Source organism: Danio rerio, chromosome 1 (assembly GCF_049306965.1).
Source record: "Danio rerio strain Tuebingen ecotype United States chromosome 1, GRCz12tu, whole genome shotgun sequence".
NCBI lineage: Eukaryota > Metazoa > Chordata > Actinopteri > Cypriniformes > Danionidae > Danio > Danio rerio.
Window position 1 is genome coordinate 28,386,337 of NC_133176.1, and position 20,716 is coordinate 28,407,052.

At 40.0% G+C, this 20,716-nt stretch overlaps 1 protein-coding gene across 1 annotated transcript in view; it reads right to left on the reverse strand.

The window, feature by feature from the left end:
* Window positions 1–20,716, reverse strand: part of sh3gl2a (SH3 domain containing GRB2 like 2a, endophilin A1) — a 43,317-nt gene that overhangs the window by 7,208 nt on the left and 15,393 nt on the right. Inside the window, 6 exon segments of the mRNA NM_201116.1 lie at window positions 1,677–1,780; window positions 2,629–2,787; window positions 4,660–4,793; window positions 5,951–6,094; window positions 6,191–6,263; window positions 15,559–15,627. Coding sequence (NP_957410.1) covers window positions 1,677–1,780; window positions 2,629–2,787; window positions 4,660–4,793; window positions 5,951–6,094; window positions 6,191–6,263; window positions 15,559–15,627 — 683 coding nt within the window.

Genomic DNA, 20,716 nt, shown 5'->3' on the forward strand with positions numbered 1-20,716 from the left:
TACGATCAGACTCGGCTCTGCGATACAGTTGGCGAAACATACGCATCTGAAGTCATACGCAGCTGAAGTCACTGCCTGCTGTTCACATTCTCGGCGAGCTCAACCGTGCAGCCGATGGGCTCTCATGGCAGCTCCTTGCCCCGGGAGAATGTCGACTCCACCCCGAGTCTGTTCAGCTGATATGAGCACTGGCCCACAGCTGGCGATTTTTTACTGTTTCAGATGATTGGTTTCTGACGAAAACCCCATAGTGGAAGTTTCCACATAGCACTTCCGTTCCCCCCTGTATAAGAAATATGCATAATAGAGCGAGCAGGTATTGACTATTCATTTTTTTGAATATTATTCATTCAGGCGGTGTGGTGAGGCAGTGGGTAGCAATTTCGCCTCACAGCAAGAATGTCGCTGTTCGAGCCTCGGCTGTGTTAGTTGGCATTTCTGTGTGGAGTTTGCATGTTCTCTCAGTGTTTGCGTGGGTTTCCTCAGAGTGCTCTGGTGTCCCCCACAAGTCCAAACACATGCACTATAAGTAAATTGGGTAAACTAAACTGTCCATAGTGTATGTGTGTGAATGAGAGTGTATGGGTGTTTCCCAGTGATGGGTTGCAGCTGAAAGGGCATCCGCTGCGTGAAACAAATGCTGGATAAGTTGGTGGTTCATTCCGCTGTGGCAACCACAGATTAATAAAGAGACTAAGCCAAAAAGAAAATAAATTATTCTTTCATTCGTGCATTCATTTTCCTTTAGCATAGTCCCTTTATTTATCAGGGGTTGCCACAGTGGATTGAACCTCCAACTTATCCAGCATATGCTTTATGTAGCGAATGCCCTCCCAGCTGGAACCCAGCACTGGAAAACTACTGAATATTATTTTAATTATATTCAGAAGACTTGGAATGAGTGCTAATTGGCTTCAAGAGTTTTGAGGGGCACAAACACAAAACTGACTGCTAGCAAATGATCATAAATCATTTTTTGCTCAAGTGGATAATTCACCCAAAATGTGGAAATTCCATCATTATTTACTCCCCCTTTACTTGTTCCAAATCTTAAAAACGTTTCTTATTTCTCTTACAGCATGCTTCTGGAAAGTTCTTTTTTTGTCAGCAGAAGAAAGAAAGAAAGTTCTAAAGGGTTGGAACAACTTGATGGTTGGCATGGGCCGGTTTCTGATGGCATGATAACCTTGGATAAAATTATCACAGTTTTTTACAGTTGTGATTAGTGCTCTAAAATTTGATGTTTTTTAATATCTCTGCAAAAATTTTTACTTTTCCACCCATTGAACCCAATACATTTATTTGAAGAAACAATAAACAAGTCAAGCTATATAAAGTAAATCATTGTCTTTTGCTGTCTTCATTAGTTTTAGAAACACAGGTTCCTTTACAACTTTAAAAGACATCTTTGGATATCTTTCTTTTCATTGGATATAAATAAGCCACTGTTTTCAGGTCCATAGCATGCTTGGATGTAGGTGCAAGCATTTGACAACACGTTAAAAAACAAACAAACCTTTAGATGGTATAACAAAATTTTCCAAAGATTTTTCCTTGAAACCGGTTATCCTCCCATGAGGGTGAGTACATTTTCATTTTTGGGTGAATAATCCCTTTATAAATTGTTTACTAAAGATTAGAACTTTTAACTCTATGGTTTGTTTTAGGATCCAGACCTGTCCTCGATCTTGCTGGACAGCTGCTGAAGAATCTCTGCCGCCTGTCTATGGTAGTTGACTTGAGCTTGGACCAGAGCAGAAAGCTGACTCACTTGCTCAATCTGGTGAAACACAGTTAGAACATTAATAACTGTAACACATGAACACAAATAACGCCTCGATGATCACATATGAAGTTCAAGACTAGCAAACAATGGCTACATTTACATGCACCCTCACAATGTAATTACGACAGTACCATGAAGTACTGCAAGCGAGTTCATGTAAACAATACTGTGGTTATGATGAAGTTCATGTTTGGAGTTATCATAAGTCACAGTAAAATATGTAAAGCACTGCATTTTTCATCTGACTAAACGCTCATGCATGGGTCGAAAACATGCTGGATCAGAAGAAGCCACACTTCTTGGCATCATGCTCTTAGATGTTCAGAAATATACCACCTTGGCATTTCCGATCACCAATAAAACACATGATGCCCATGTTATGTAATGTTATATGCATAATCTCAGATTTCTGAGCTTCCCAGAAGTGTGGCTTCTAGGAAAAGAGGGAGACCGTGTACCCTAGGACTGGCCAACAGGTCCATGTACGCCAGGAGCACTTGGAGCCTATTTTAAAGCAAAAACATCATAACTCTTAACAAATGATCCTAATAATAGCAGGAATCATGTAAACGGCACTGAAAAGGTTTGCCCGTGTCATGTTAACATCTTAATCATTACTTTGAGTATTGGCAGCAATCACACTGCCAACCATGTAAACATAGCCATTGGATGAGATGCAGTGATTAATGGAAAAGGGGTGAAACCTGTGAGATAAGAGGAAAGAAAGACTCACTGGATACAGCATATAACACAAAAAGCACAGATAAAGTACAATCAGAGTCTACAGAAGCATGAAATGGATGGTGAGCAAGGGCAGGCACAGGACAGGTCACAGATCTTACATCGTTCTCCAGAAGATTAAACATGCTTTGTTCGGCAATCTCCTTGGAGTCGTCAAACTTCTCCAGGGCCTGTTTGATCTCATCCTCTGTGACTTTTCCTTGCCTTTTCTTCTTATAGTCAAAGTCCAATCGTCGCCCCTCCAGCTTCTTCAGGTGATGCTGTCATGAAACATGGAAAATGAAAATGTTGCTGTTCAGTTACTGACCTCTAGTGACATTCCGTCACACCAATGTTAATTCTAATGCAGTGCCTCCATTAAAGCGTTAGTTTAACAGAACTCACCCTCATGTTGTTCCAAACGGCCTGAGATATTTATTCATTTTCTGAATACAAATTAAGACACTTCAGGTGTAATCTGAGAGCTCCCTCATCCTTTATAGAAGTGGTCACCAAACTTGTTCCTGGAGGGCCGGTGTCCTGCAGATTTTAGCTCCCATTTTCAAGCTACAAGAATACTTTTGTGCGCACATAAAGAAAATTGACTTTAATCAACTGTTTCTTCTCCTCAGTGATGGTAAAGGTTGCACGATCACATACTGTGCTTGGTCGTGCCACTGATGTATTAACTCAGATGCTTTGTTTCAAAAAGCAGAAGCTGTAGACAGACACTGGGGGATTTGGGTGATATATGTGTACAATAAACAAACATTGATGATAAGGTTGAATAAATGTATTTTTTTTATGTTTATTCTTGTAGCTGAATTTCATTCATCGAAGTTACCTTTCTGGACAATTTAGGGACCTTGCTGTTGACAGAAGATGAGGGAGCTCCACCTAAAATCTCTTCATTTGGATTGACATGAGGGTGAGTAATTAGCATGATTTTTACTTTTGAATGAACAAACTCTTTAAATGGCTGGGACTGTGAACTTTCAAAATTGGGCTAAATAATCATGCCACTAATCTAAGATTCACAAGCAAATTTTAAATGTTTAAGTATAAATTATGCTTGTCCTACAATTCTGAATAGGCAAAGAAATTTGTTTTTATAAAAGTTATTTACTAGAGTCTCTGAATTGTTAATTACTGCAATTAATTAAAAAAAAAATTTAAATTAAAGATTTATTTTTGAATCCGAATGATGATTCATTTATAAAGTTCTTAATTCATTACGGAATAAATTAGACCTTGAACCAATATCATGAAATAATGATTCATGGTTGTTTATGGGGAATACTGTTCTTTTACTTTTACAAGCAGTAACATTGCCAAACTGAACCTCGTTCATGCAGATCCATGAACATGCATGCACACAAAAACTAGCACAAGAGTATACACTAAATGTAATATGGTTGTTTATGACATGCTAGTTTTTTTTGTGAAAAGTACACTTGTGTAGTTTAGCTGAGAGAAGGTACAATATTCAAAAATGTTCACTTTGAGACTCCTTTTCAAAAGTTGAATTACTTCATCTTGAGCTACTATAGAAATTAGAGTGTATATACGGAACAAATAACACAGAAATGATGGTATTATTGTGGTTGAAAGGCTAAAAATATAAAACCCAATACAGCCCTAATTAACCTTGGGATTAAATGGGTCTTTTTGCTGATGTGCATAATGGGATGAAGCACTTTGCTGGGTGTGACGTTCTGTATATTGTTTTCTCCCACACCCAGTCCAACAACTTCACAAAAACAATCCACATTTAAATGTGAAAACTGAAACAGAACATTGGCACTGGAGCTATTTATATGAGTTGTAATGGCAAGTCACTAAATGCCATGATTAATGCTAGGCTGTGACACTAATTGAATTAAAATGCAGCTCAGAACTATTTCAGAGCATTTAAATAGGTCTGGATTATGTGTTTCCAGAACAATATACTTTTTTACAATTTTTTTTTATTTGTATTTTTTCTATTTTGTAATTTCTATTCTACAATGAAATTCCACTATGCAAAAGAAAAGCAACTACAATTTTACCCCCAGAGGTCCCAAAACAAGATTTTTTTTTTAAATAAAAGAGTCTTACAGGATGACTGTATTTAATGACAAAACTATTGCTTTTAAAGAGTTTTCATGTCTCACCTGGATTTCCTTTAAGTCTTTATCATGAATATTCTGCAAGGGATCAATAAAGTTTTGTTTGACCTCCATGTCTAAAGCATCTTTTACTTCACCAAGCTCTCGCATGGCTTCTCCAACATCAATCAGAGCCACCCCTGTGAGACACAAGAGTACAATACATGTTTTACTTTCAGAGGCAAAACTGTTACACACAGATTTCTTAATACAAACATCAGGGTATTCATAAACGTAGGGTTTAAATAGGTAGCTAAAGAGCGTTTTAGGAAAAAGGCTGCAATTGAAATCACCTTGGTGTGTGTGTGTGTATAATATATATATATATATATATATATATATATATATATATATATATATATATATATATATATATATATATATATATATATATAAATATATATAATATTTCTTTTTTTTTACCTTTAATAACAATATAAAAAAGTGCTCTAATCAACCAACAGTGATTAGTATTTGCCTCACAATCATGCAATAGTAGTACTGTCAAATGATTAAAATGTAAATTTCTATTTATGTATGCATATATTTAGTATATGTATATGCATAGGAATACAAACAAACACGTACAACCATATATGCGTATTTCAGAAATAGTATGATTACATACATAATATATATGCATGTACTGTGAATGTTTATTATGTGAATGCAGACTGTTGTTTTGGATACGATTAGTCATTTAAAAAAATACATTCAAAAAGAATGGCCATATATTTAATTTAATATATAATTTAATATTTGATTACCAGTTGAACTCGATTTAACTAATTGCAAGCATTATGCACAGATAAATAATATACTTTTCCGTGTAAAATGTGTACGTGTGTAATGACAGAACAGATAAAGCCACAGTGAACTTGCAAAGCTAAATTGTTCCTCATAGTTTTACCCAACAGATGCGTCATTGACCAATCATTTCTTTGAAATGTGTCTGTTTAAAATCAAATGATCTTCTCATATGGAAACATCTTTATTTGGTCATTTTGGTTGTGCTTTGTGTTAAACTATGCTTGCAGTTTGAAATGTTGATTTGTCGGTGTGTTAAATCTGTGACACATCTAAATACTACCAAGTTTCTATTATTGATACTAATGAATTCAAATAGCTGTGGATTTTTGCTTTTTACATGAAAGCAGAAAGATGATGAATTGTTTATATTTTAATCTTTAACTTAAGCTATTCAATCATGTAACCATGAGCTTGTTGATAAAATTGTAGAGGCAAAATGACCTAACTATTGCTGATAATTTGCATTTTTCTACCAAGTATGCATTACCAAAGCAGGATTCCTCGCCAAGTTCCCTGCCAGCCTTTTGCATGGCCTCTCCCAGGGTTGTTTCAGTCTGTGTGTAGCCAGGACCTTTATCTCCTCCACGAATTTTAGACATGGAGCTCATCATGCTCATCTTGGCACGAGTTGCTACATAAACAGCACAAATAAGACACAACCATGTATTAAATGACATGTTTTTTTTACTAAATTACTGATATGCTATAAAAAAACAACCTCCATTACCTGGATTTGGCTGAAGGTACTCCGTTGTCTTCGTCAAAATGTCTAATACTGCCCTCGAGGTCGTGTCAACCTTCTATAATACAGTAAAGAAAAAGAAGGAAAAAAATTAAACATTTATAATACAGTGAGGAATAATTAATTTCCCATACAGCAAAAGCAGTATTTGACACAATGATAATCATTTAAATACCCTTATGTTGTTCCACACCCCTAAGAAATTGGTTCATCTCCAGAACACACACACATCCACATGCACAAATACTGTACATACACTACTGGTTAAAACTTTGGGGTCAGTATAATTATTAAATGTTTTAAAATAAGCTTCTCCTGCTGACCAAGACTGCATTTATACCTTCAAAAACACAGTACAAATTGTACAATTGTGAAATGTTATTGCACTAAAAAATAACTGTTCAAAAGTAGCTTATCATTTGATAATTTAGTCAAGTAATTTTAAAGATGAATTTTCAGCTTCATTTTCCTCCCTCCTCTATCCTCCTCCTCCACCCGCATCCTCCACACTTACTACTGATGACTTTGCTACATTCTTTTGCACCAAAACTGCAAAATCAGTGCTCAATTTGCTGCACCTACAACAAACACGCAAGATACACCACCAACACCACACACACTTACCTCTTTTTCTCAGCTCTCTGAGTCTGAGGTGTCCAAACTCGTGCTATCTAGCCATGCAACCACCTGTCCACTCGATCCCATTCCCTCTCGTCTCTTGCAAGCCATCTCTCCTGCAGTCATACCAACACTGACTCACATAATTAACACATCTCTTGACTCTGGTTTATTCCCCACTTCATTTCAGCAGGCTAGGGTAACCCCACTGCTAAAAAAACTCAACCTGGACCATACGCTACTTGAAAACTACAGACCAGTATCCCTGCTTCCATTCATGGCCAAGATTCTGGAGAAAGTAGTGTTCAATCAAGTCCTGGACTTTCTTACTCAAAACAATCTCATGGACAACAAGCAATCAGGCTTTAAGAAAGGCCACTCAACTGAGACTGCCCTGCTCTCAGTCGTGAAGGATCTCAGACTGGCTAAAGCAGACTCAATCACTCAATCATCAGTCCTCATCTTGCTGGACTTGTCAGCTGCTTTTGACACTGTCAACCACCAGATCCTGCTATCTACGCTTGAGTCACTGGGCGTTGCGGGCACTGTTATACAATGGTTCAGATCTTACCTCTCTGACAGGTCATTCAGGGTGTCTTGGAGGGGAGAGGTGTCCAACCTACAGCATCTAAACACTGGGGTACCTCAAGGCTCTGTTCTTGGGCCACTTCTCTTCTCCATCTACACGTCATCTCTAGGACCAGTTATCCAGAAACATGGATTCTCCTACCACTGCTATGCTGATGATACCCAGCTATACCTCTCTTTTCATCCTGACGATCCCTCGGTTCCAGCTTGCATCTCAGCCTGCCTGTTGGACATTTCACACTGGATGAAAGATCATCATCTTCAGCTGAACCTCGCAAAAACAGAAATGCATGTAGTTTCTGCCAACCCGACTCTACACCATAACTTTTCAATCCAGATGGATGGGGCAACCATTACTGCATCCAAAATGGTGAAAAGCCTTGGAGTAACGATTGATGACCAACTAAACTTCTCTGACCACATTTCTAGAACTGCTCGATCGTGCAGATTCGCACTCTATAACATCAGAAAGATCCGACCCTTCTTATCTGAACATGCAGCTCAACTCCTTGTTTAAGCTCTTGTTCTCTCCAAACTGGATTACTGCAACTCTCTACTAGCTGGGCTTCCAGCTAACTCTATCAAGCCTCTTCAGCTACTCCAGAACGCAGTAGCACGAGTGGTCTTCAATGAACCTAAACGAGCACATGTCACTCCGCTACTAGTCCGTTTGCACTGGCTGCCAGTTGCTGCTCGCATCAAATTCAAAGCTCTGATGTTTGCCTACAAAGCGATTTCTGGCTACCCCCCTTCTTATCTGCTCTCACTTCTGCAGATCTATGTGCCCTCCAGAAACTTGCGTTCTGTGAATGAACGTCGCCTCATGGTTCCATCCCAAAGAGGGAAGAAATCACTTTCGTTCACGCTCAATCTGCCCAGCTAGTGGAATGAACTCCCTAACTGCATCAGAACGGCAGAGTCACTCGCTATTTTCAAGAAACGACTAAAAACTCAACTATTTAGTCTCCACTTCACTTCCTAATCTGCAATTGCCTCTCTGGATATACCACTAACTGTACCCAAAAATTTGTAAGTCGCTTTGGATAAAATCCTCTGCTAAATGACTAAATTTAAATTTGAATGTAAATTACTCCAGTCTTCAGAGTCACATGATCCTTCAGAAAACGCTGTAATATTTATTATTATTATTATTATTATTATTAATAATAATGTTAATTGTAATAAAAGCAATAATGACTGGAGTAATAATGTCATTTCAAACTACATACAATAAGTAATAAATAAACATTTAATAAATGAAAGTATTCAACAATTTAACTTTTTTTTTTTTTTTACCTTTAATGAATGCTGCCTTAACTAACAATACTTTTATTTAAATTATTAAATAAAATGATTAATAAGGAAAAAAAATGACCCCAAACCTTTGACTGGTTGTGTACATATTTATTTATTTCCCTGTTTTCTGTGTAACAGAGGAAAGATTTTTTCAACACATTTCTAAACATAATAGTTTTAATAACTCATTTCTAATGACTGATTTATTTTATCTTTGCCATAATGACAATACATAATATTTTACTAGATATTTTTCAAGACACTTCTATACAGCTTAAAGTGACATTTAAAGATTTAACTAGGTAAATTAGGTTAACTAGGCAGGTTAGGGTAATTATTCAAGTTATTGTATAGCAGTGGTTTGTTCTGTAGACTATCGAAAAAAATAGTTTAAAGGGGCTAATCCTTTTGTCCTTAAAATGGTTTTTAAAAACTTTAAAACTACTTTCATTCTAGCCAAAATTAAACAAATAAGACTTTCTCCAGAAGACAAAATATTATCAGACATACTGTGAAAATTTCCACGCTCTGTTAAACATCATTTGGGAAATATAAAAAAAAAGAGAAAAAAATTCTATGGCGGGCTAATAATTCTGACTTCAACTGTACATGCATACAAACATACACACATACATAAACCCGCACGAACATGAACACATATGTGCACACACAACCACACATGCACAATCACACACATACATACTTGTATACATGTTTTACAGAGACACTCCATGTCTGCATAGTAAACGGGGTTATTTTATAATACTATTCGATTGATAAGGAACTTATTTACAGTTGAAGTCAGAATAATTAGCCCCGTTTTAATTTTTTTTTTCTTTTTAAATTTTTCCCAAATAATGTTTAACAGAGCAAGGAAATTTTCAAAGTATATCTGATAATATTTTTTCCTATAAAAAAGTCTTATTTAGAAATAGGTTTTTAAAACTATTATGCTTAGAAATCGGCTGAAACAATCTTCCCTCTATTTAACAGAAATTGGAGAAAAAAATAAACAGGAGCGCTAATTCAGTTAACAGGGGGGCTAACAGTCTTCAACTGTACATGTAAACTCGGTTTATATGCGGATCAATATTTTCAGCATCCATACATTTAATAGGTTTCTCTTATCTGACAAGATCAGTTCAAGTCATGGAGCTGTTGAATAATAAACACAGAGTTCTGGGTGAACAGACCTTCAGTAGAGGGACAGAAATTTCTCAGATTAGCTCAAAAATACTGTTTTGTTTGTGTGTTCCAAAAATAAATGAAAACTTTGGAGAATCAAGAGGGTGAGTAAATAATTTATTTGGAGTCGACTAACTGTAGGTCAAGTTAAGTGCTCTAAAAAGAGAAATGCACCACTGCACTAAGTGTATATATCATTTGTAGTGCTCTGGTGGTACTATTGTTGCCTACAAATATATAATATATTTTTATTTTGGAATCAAGCTTCACAAATGTGACCTTGAACCACAAAAGCACAGTGCCACAGAAGTCTTACGTTTCCACAGGTATATATTTTTTTAAATTTAAAATGAATTTCTAACTGTAATCCAACTTTTTCAAATTTAAAAAAATTGTTTTTTTTTTTTTACAATCAGATTCCAGATTTTCAAGTAATTGTATCTGTTTTAATATTGTTATTTTCTTATTTAGTGGATTGGGGAGAAGATTAAGGGAATGCTTTTGTCATATTTATTTCTTTGATTTGCATGCACAAACTTCAGTTCCCCTTCGGATGGGGAACGGAAATGCTATTAGTGGATTTGGATTATAAATCCAACTTGTGAACTTGTAGCCAATTATCTCTGCATATAAGCACAGGTGGAGCAAGCACACGCTATCCTTTTCGCTTCAGAGACTTCACAGCCTTCTGATTGAGTCGATGAGGGTTCCTCCTGCTTTCTACAGCAATTCGAGCGAATGAAAATTCTCCCGGTCCAGAGTGGGTACACACTGCAGCAGACGGTCGAGCTGGGATTCTCCCTTGCCTGGCTTTCTTTGGGTCCGGTCCTCCAGAGCGGTGCCTATAAGTTGTTAGTTTCTAAAAGAGCAACATAGTCGTGCAGCATGTCCTTTTCAGGATGGCGCTCCGACTGTGCATTTCTGGAAGCGGTGGTTTCCTGTCTCCTGATGATGGGCACGATCACTGCGTTACATGTTAATGCGGTGTTTGCAGGCAGTCCATGTCGTCATTGTGATGCCATGACTGTTGCGCAATTAAAATCGCGGCTAGCCCTTGCAAAGGGGCGAACCACCCCAGCTGTTCCCTGCTCTGCAGTGGGCACTCGGGCAGATCCGAGGGTTTCAGCGGGAGATAATCCGCTGCCCACGGGCTCGCGGACCTCTCGCTCCTCCAAGCGCTCCATCCAATCTTCGGGCGGGGGAAGCGATCCGTCTAAACAGATGGTAGCCCTTACGCTCGATGACACCGGAGATCAGACGTCCACCGCTGCATTGGAGGGTGGGCTTTCATTGTCCGATGATGATCCAGACCCGCTCACCCCCTCCGGGCAGGTGAGAGCTGTCAAAACGGATCTTGAAACGGACATGTTAGCCGTGCTTTCCCGGGCTGCTTCGGCCGTGGGTTGGAGATGATTTATCCCCCAGCTCCGCGGCCGGACCGACTAGATGGGTGCTACGTAGAGGACCAGAGGGCGAAGCCTTCGAAGCCTCTCGTCCCCTTCTTCCCGGAGGTGCACAGTAGGCTCACGCAGTCTTGGAGAGCACTTTTTTCTGCCCGTGCTGCGTGTCCCTCCGCCCTCACCACTCTTGACGGTGGAGCGGCCTGGGGGTATGTGACGATTTCTCAGGTTGAGCATGCTATTGCGGTCAATCTTTGTCCGCGTGGCGCCTCTTCTTGGCGGGGTCCGCCTCGTCTCCCGTCCAAAGCCTGTAAGTTATCTGCCTCCCTCAGAGCTAGAGCTTACATGGCTGCGGGCCAGGTTGCTTCCACCTTGCACGCGATGGTCACCTACCAGCGCTACCAAGCAACCCAGGCTTGTGAGCTTCGCACCGCATCCGACTATGCTCTTCGGACCACTAAGTCCGCTGCGTGTGCGTTGGGGAGGACGATGTCCACATTAGTGGTCCAGGAGCGCCACCTCTGGCTAAACTTGGCTGATATGCGTAAAGTCGACAAAGTCCGCTTTCTTGACTCCCCCATATCCCAAGCTGGCCTGTTCAGCGACACTGTCTGTGAATTCACCCAGGAATTCAAGGTGGTGAGAGAGCAGACCTAGGCGATGGGTAATGTTTACCTATCGTTGGGACGTAAGCCCGCTAGTGGCTCACGAGCGCTGGAAGGATGGTCTCCTTTTGCCCACCCCTCGAGCCTCCCCTCCAGAGTTTGGGTGCGGAGTGAGAGCAAATCTCTCGCCTCCAGCTCTTCCGCGGGATCCTCACACTTCCCGGATCAGCACACCTACTCCACGCTGCCCCACTGTTGGTACGTCAGCGATTGTAGCGATGAGTCCATTAGCGAGAGCTCTGCCTGCCTGGATAGCACGGGCCAGCCCTTCGCGGTGGCTCATACGCACAATCAGACTCGGCTATGTGATTCAGTTTGCGAATCGGCCTCCGAAGTTCTGCGCATTTTGAACCGCTGTCTGCACAAGCTGCCGTTCAGAATGCTCACGCAGAAGCGCATCCTCCGGTGTGTTCGTCCTCTGGATTGGTTTGCAGCAATAGACCTGAAGGACGAGTATTTCCATGTCTCCACTCTTCTCCGCCACAGTCAGTTCTGTGGTTTGCGCTTGAAGGTCGAGCTTGGCAATACAAAGTCCTCCCCTTTGGGCTCTCTCTATCTCCGCGGGTCGTCACCAAGCTCGCGGAGGGTGCCTTAGCGCCCCTTCGGCTCGCGGGCATCCGCATACTCAATTGTCTCGACCACTGGCTGATTTTAGCCCACTCTCAGAACAATTGATTATGCACAGAGACAAGGTGCTCCGGCACCTCCACCTGTTGGGGTTTCAGGTCAACCGAGAAAAGAGCAAACTCACCCCCGTGTAGAGGATCTCTTTTCTCGGGCTGGAGCTGGACTCGGTCACCATGGCAGCGCGCATCTCCGGAGAGCGCGCTCAGCTGATACTGAACTGTCTGAAAGAGCTCTATAGCAAAATAATGGTCCCACTGAAATTATTTTAGAGGCTCCTGGGGCATATGGCATCCGTAGCTGCTTCATGCCTCTTGGATTACTCCATTTGAGTCAATGGCACGCGCGCGCACACCGAGTCTCTGTACTGCGCTGTGTCGCCGCGCCCTCAGCCCTTGGAACGACCCCTCGTTCCTACAGGCCGGAAGGCCTCTAGGACAGGCGTCCAGTCATGTTGTTGATTCAACAGATGCTTCCAGCACGTACAGCACGGCGGCGGTGGCGTATATCAACCGCATGGGGTATTTGCTCTCGCCGTATGTCTCAGCTTGACCACCGTCTCCTCCTCCGGAGTCATCAGCGGCTGAAATTGCTGCACGCCATTCACATTTCAGGAAAGCTCAACCGTGCAGCCGATGCGCTCTCACGGCAGCCTTACGTCCTGGAGAATGGAGACTCCACCCCGAGTCTGTTCAGCTGATATGGGCACGATTCGGGGAAGCCCAGATCATTCTTTTTGCTTCCCCCGAGAACGCTCATTGCCAGTTGTTCTTTTCCCTGACCGAGGGCTCTCTCGGCACGGATGCACTGGCTCTCAGCTGGCCTCGGGGCATGCGCAATACGCGTTTACCCCAGTGAGCCTGCTTGCGCAGTTACTGTGCAAGGTCAGGGAGGACGAAAAACAGGTTGCTGGTTGTGCCCCTCTGGCCGAACCAGACCTGGATGTCTGAGCTCTCCCTCCTCGCGATGGCCCTCCCCTGGCAGATCCCTTTGAGAGAGCACCTACTCTCTCAGGGACAGGCACCATCTGGCACCCTCTCCCCGGTCTTTGGAACCTCCACGGGTGGTCCTTAGACGCGAGGAAGACTTAGGTAACCTACTGATTGCGGTGGTTAATACCGTCACTCTGGCTAGAGCCCCCTCCTCCAGCGCCCTGAAGTGGAGTCTATTCACTGAATGGTGCGTCTCTTGCTGAGAAGACCCCCCAAATTTGCCAGATCAGCGTTGTGCTTTCTTACGCCAAGAGAAGCTGGAGAGCAGGCTGTCGCCCACCACACTCAAGGTTATGTGGCTGCCATCTCCGCTGTCATGACGCGGTAGCTGGCAGCACCATGGGAACGCATAATCATCCGGTCCCTCAGAGGCGCTAGGCAAATTAATCCACCCGCCCCCCTCTCATGCCCTCTCAGGATCTTGCCCTCGTTCACACAAGCCTGCATCAGATCCCTTCGATCCTCGACTCGTATCTTTAAGATTTCTCTCCCTGAAGACAGCTCTGCTGGTCGCGTTGATATCGATTAGAGGGTCGGTTTCCTCAAGGGTATTAGGTAACCCTTGGTGATTGAGGAAACAATTTGGTTAGGTGTTGAAACACGCTTGCTGCACCCTTCTCCCTAACACGGAGATACGTGCGCCTTTTTATCTGTCAGTAAAGTTCCCCGTCAGGTGAGCCCTGCAGATTCCTCCGTGGACCCCACCACTGACTCAGCGGAGGAGTCACTTGCTGGCCCACTATGCTGTAGGTCTGCTGCTGGTCAGCCCGCGTTTTGGGTATAGGTGCCCGCTATGCGTGATCCCCACTAGGCGATCCCATATGCTTATTCAGCCACGGTGCAGTCCCCCCTCACGGGCGGACCCGTGTCTTCCCTCTCTGCTAACCATCCTATTATATGCGTACTCCCCCTTCAGGGCTAGTCCATATGTATTTTTTGCCAACATATCTCCCCCATTGGGTGCAGTTGGGCTCTGCAGCGTCCTCCCTATCGGGACTTCCCAACGTACTGTCGTATTATTCCTAGAGTTATCTAGACGCTTGCGGCATCCCAAAAAATATATCTAAATCTGTAAAACTTCTGTTGAACTGGGATAAGTAAGGGCCAGGAACCCCGTTGGAGGACTGCGCCTCTCTGGATGCAGGAGCGCTCACGCTTGCTTGGCTATCCTTTCATCGGAGGTGTAGGTAAAGTGCAGTCATTATGGCATTTTCCATACTTTCTTCCATTCTTGGATTTATAATCCAAATCCACTAATAGCATTGGAGTTCCCCATCTGAAGGGGATAGCTCTGGTTACTAAAGTAACCCCGGAAATGCTATTTAGCATCACCATAATGACTATTCCTTAGCTGTTAGTTCAGTCTCTACAACTTAAAAGGATAGCGTGTGCTTGCTCCACCTGTGCTTATATGCGGAGATAATTGGCAATAAGTTCCAGGTGCGCAAGCTTACGCTGCCAATTAATAGGCATTTCATTGGCCCGTTTCATACTCTTTCAGACAATTGGCTTTCTGAAACGAAATCCCCATTCGTGGATTTATAATCCAAATCCACTAATAGCATTTCCCTTCCCCTCCTCGGGGAACGAAGGTTACTTTAGTAACCAGAGCGTTCCCTCTCCTATTTGTCTTGGTTCTTTTCAACTTTTTCTTATTGTTTGTAAATATTTTAAATAATGTGGAAGCAATAAATAATTTGCGGTGCTAATTTGTTGTTTGGTGTTTTCTCTTGCCATTCTTTAACATCAGTTTATTCTTTGGTCATCTTTATGTTACTCCTTTTCTAACCCTAGACAAATTGCCATCAAGGATCGTAACAGTATCACAGCCAAATATAGTTCATATCCTAACAAACCACACCATTAATGGAAAGATTTACACATACATTTTTTTATAAAGAAGCTGAGTTTCATACACTTTTGACAATCATATCAAACAATCTCAGTGCTATGTTTCTTCAAAAACCTTACTGAAGGAAACTTACCTTTTCCATTTCCGTAAAGTCTACATCTAGTTTAGTTCCCTCTGCCCCTCCAACCTTCTCGCTGACTCTCTGCAAAATGAAACACATTTATTTTACTTTGATTTATTTTCATTTTTCTTTAGGCAATATGTCCTAAGACAAACTGCTTCACAGTTTCAGTCCACAATACACTGGTTTCTAGCCCTGCCTCTGGTGCATTACCAGTACATGGTTTGATGTCTCCTTTGTCTGAAATACAATTCAGGATTTGAGGCCATAACTTTATTAGGAAGCTCAACAAAACGTGTTGGAGTATTCTAGGTACATGGTTGCCTTAATTGAACTAGACCATGGAGTTGATTCCCAAGAAACTTAACTGCATTTATAACACCCAAACACCCAAAGCACATTACAAAGTAAGAAAAGCTGTTTTTTGCATTGTGATTATTCAATTTCTGTACCAGAATACTGTTAGACTCCAATGCAATATCAGATTTTTCCAATATAGTGCAGCGCTATTACAGACCACAAAATTCAGGATCTTAATTTAACATCTCACCCTTCTGGTGGCCTTAATAACATAACTTCCAACAGTAACATAGTTTTCTAGTTTGTTTCCCATCCAGTTAATGACCAGGCTCAATCCTAAGTGCAACCAGTCTTGGGCAAAAGAGTGACATGGCTGTATTAATCAAAATTAATAAATGTAAACATGTTGCTTAGAATTAGTAGATGAATGGCCAAAATATGAGAAAAAGGACAAAATGCACATGATGGCTAGCCTTAAACATAGCTTATGTTTTGCCATTTGCAAAAGTTTTTTGGGAAAGAGAAGGCCTTAACATCTTCTTTGGAAAATGAGCAATTAAATGAGCATATTTACACATAAAATAATTGGCATGCATGTCATTAAGTCATACTAGAAGAAATTACCCCAAGATCTACTTAAAACAAATCATGCTTTCCATGTTCAATACCACACTCCTATTAATTTAATTCCCTTCATCTTATTTCTATAGCGCTTTTTACGATGTAGATGTAGTGTCACAGCAGCTCAACATAGATCAAGTTCTAGTAAATTAAAAAACTACTTTGGTTCAGTTTTCACAGAGTAGTGCAAATGTCGAAACACAGAAACTCCATCTATGCACAACACCCATTGACTGATGTAAGGTAAAATAACCTTGTGTGAGAATTTAGTTAATACTCGTTTAAATGACACAGAAGACTCTTTTCAGAGAACTATCAAGTTTTTTTTATTTCTTTACACAACCAACTAATATGATAAAATTTCTCAGTTTAAAGAAAAATATATTGATCACAAGCATCTCATTTAGATATTTAAACGGACAATTCATGCAAAAATGAACATTCTGTCATTAATTACTGACCCTCATCCTCAGAGTGTGTTTACTATGGGCAGTATGAGCTGATGTCATTGGAGCCATATGTGTCATATTGCACATAATAAAAATGCACACCATAATCTAAAGTTGAAGACAAAGTTGTTTTTATAGGTTTTTTGGCAAACATAATTGTTCTTGTAGCTTCATATGACTACAGTACTAAAGTGACATGGAATGTCTCTGGATTGTTTCTGTCCATGGAGGATAAAAGAGCTCTCGGATTTCACCTAAAATATCTTATTTTGTGTCTGAAGATAAACGGTCTCAGGAGATTGTGATGTCATTAGGAAAAACATTAGGGTACTCTTGTGTATTTTTTGTAAAGCACTTGGGCACAAGTTCTGTTGGTGTTAAATGTGTTATAGAAATACATATTGACTTGACTTAGGGTGAGTATTTAATAATAATGTTAAGACTTGAGTGGGTCTCACGTCCTAGTCTCAGAATAAAGTCTGAATCTCTGCATAAAAAAAACTAAACAAAAAATAAACAGGTGTGACTTCTCACTAAAAGGACCTACTTTAAATGTTGAATCTATTTTAGGTTATTACTGTAGCACTTTAACAGAAAGCTAATTCTACGCATGACTAGTCTGCTAATCCAACTGGAAGCTAAATATAAACAATACTTAATTATATATTAAGTATATCATTTAATTTTTAAAGCTCTGCTGTTTGCGGTCATTTAAAAATATCACAATCACTATTGCAGTATACTTAAATAATTCCAAACCATTAAACTTCTCCCCTTGTCCGCCAAAGATTTGACTTTGCTACAGGCTTTACTCACAGCAACATACTTAAACTGAACACCTTCTCTCTCAAGATTCAGCCATCACTGTGCTAAGAAGATTTGAGGGCAAAGATACTAATAAATCCCATGGGATTGGAACAAAATGGCCACCAAGGAAGATGGTAAGGCTCAAAACAAATTAGTAGTCACAGGGAAGATGAATGACTATTGAAAAACTAACTAAAGCAAAGCAAACACAGTGAAATCAGGCATTTATGAAGGACATAAGGATGTAAAACAACCATGGTGCTTGCGGGTGATTTGGAGGTACTTTTTATTAATGCTGATCTATTTTTAATGTGAAATGTACAAAAACAAAAAATGCTGATTATGTAAGATGAAGAAAATAAAATGTAAATGTGGACACAGATTAGCAATTAATTAGATTAACATCAACTGATCTACACAATGGCTTCCCCCCAAAAAACAACAGAACATAATAATTACAAATAAAATATACTGAATATTTTGCAGCTAATTCAGTCAAATCACTTTACCCAGGGCCAATTAACCCTTTAAAATGGGCAAACAAATTAAATGGGATCGATTCGACAATGACATTCGCTAAAAAATAAAGGATTATCTTTCACCTGGGTGAACTTTCCTTTCATAAATGACTTTCCTGTTAAGATCTGGGAGCCCATAAATGAATGAATGATTTCATTTTCAACGGAAAGCATACAGTAGCAAGGGTGTTTAATCTCTGTTGACCCATGCCATTTCATTAAAAAGAAATGATCATAAATCAAAATGCTGATGGATGACCGCAACATCCCAGCCTCATTTTTAAAATGATTACTGGCCTACATTTCCTCCTCCATCATTAATTCTTGTTTTATATCATAGCAAGGAAAAGAAAATGAACACCGATTACAGAACCTAAACCCAGGCTTGTTATTACTGAAAGTTTCCTTCCTGGAAAATGTTTTTCCATCACATATTTATTAAATACACAGAAAAAACCCAAAACAAAACTGTTTTATAACCGTGATGGGAATGACATTCTAGAAGTATTCACTTTGAAATATTATTTAAAAAAAAACTTAACAAGGTGTGGCATGATCATTTATTTCGGGTTTTATTTGTACATCAAATCCCCTGCTCTAGCGTAATAACAATAATTAAAATCATTCATGAAAACAAAGATTTGAATGCCAGTATATAGCAAGATAACGGATTCAACCTGATAAACCTGTTTTCATAATGCTCTGACATTATGATGGTGGTTAAAACAATTCTAATTACAAAGGAAACAAAAAGGTCTGACAGACAAAGACTTAATTTTGTAAAGAATACCGAACTGTAGCTCAAGCTTAATGGATGACTTTGTGGAGTGCAAGTACATGTGTTTGCTTTTTTTGAACATTCATTCATTTATTTCCTACTCTGCTTAGTCCCTTTATTAATCTGGGGTCGCCACAGCGGAATGAACTGCCAACTTATCTAGCATGTTTTACGCAGTTGATGCCCTTCCAGCTGCAACCCATCACTTGGAAACATCTATACACGCTCACTCACACTTATACACTATGGAGAATTTAGCCTACTCAGTTCACCTATAGCACGACTTGAGGGGGAAACCAGAGCACGCGGAAGAAATGCAAAGAACATGCAAACTCCTCACAGAAATGCCAACTGACCCAGCCGAGGTTCAAACCAGCGACCTTCTTGCTGTAACGCAATTGTGATATCCACTGCGCCACAGTGCAGCTCTTTTTTTTGAACATATAATATCAAAATCAGACGTCAAAATTTTGCCACGCAAAACAATAGTACCATATTTTATTGTGTGAACAGCAGTGTCCAATACAAGGTTTTTAATCTTCTTGGACTCTTCTGACAACACTTTTCAAGAAATCAGGGAAGAAAAAGGTTTCTTGACCCAGAACGAATTTAGGTGGCCAAAATGGCATACAGTATTTCCATCACCAGAAACAAATTCCTATACCCATTTTATTTTAGCTTAGCTTTGTCTACAAGAACACATCTTATTTCCCATTGCTCTCCTTAAATTCAGCAACAATCTCCAGGGAAGTAATTAGACTCTCTGGGGGGTCTTGTAATGACCATAAACTTTATTATACATAAGTCAAAGAGAATGTTTAAACTCAGATTTAGATATGATATTTTTTTCATCACTGTGTTTAAATATCTGGTCTTTCTTTGTAATAAAGACAATAAATCCTGTGGGCAAAGCAGAAGCACAAAAGAGGCTGCTATTTTCCACAACACCGAGCACAGACATACACAGACCTCCACAGAGGCAAGGGCAAAATTGAAAAATCCTTGGAAATCACATCAAAAGCCCTTGGGCAATTCAGTCAGATAGAAAACTTGCACAAACATTACACTATATGCCGCATCATTATTGTTGCAGAGTTTCTTCTTTCTCTTAGTTTTTGAAAAAATGAGCTGGATGAAACACAATGTTTACTAGTGAGAATACAATAACTTTATTGTTTCCCTTATTTTCTCATTTTAATACAGCTTCTTGTGTTTTCTAATGTATATGGGACTCCTGTTTCAAAATTGGACGGGTATTAGCACTGTGGTTATAAAATCTGTGTAACTGTATCTTTTGTTCATTTAACGTATGATACATGTTTTACTGTAGGCAGTTATAATGTGGTCATAGACACATGTGTATGTGTCAACATTGAGTGCACGTAAAAGGCACATTTATGTATCTTTTCACATTACTCAACTCTTACTGTGATTTTTCTGGAGTGAAAGAATGCCAATAAACTTCATAAAACTAATTTGGTTTTGCAGTAGTACGACATTAAATTCCAGTCTGTTTTTATACAATTTAAATATACAAATTGTGCTGTGAGAGTATTAAGATGAGCTACCTACAGCACCTGGCAAAAAGTATGGAGTCACCACTCTTGGAAGATGTTCATTTAAATATTTGTGTAGAAAAAAAAAGCAGACACATACATGCCACAAAACTATTTTCATTTAGCAATCCAAACTTCTAG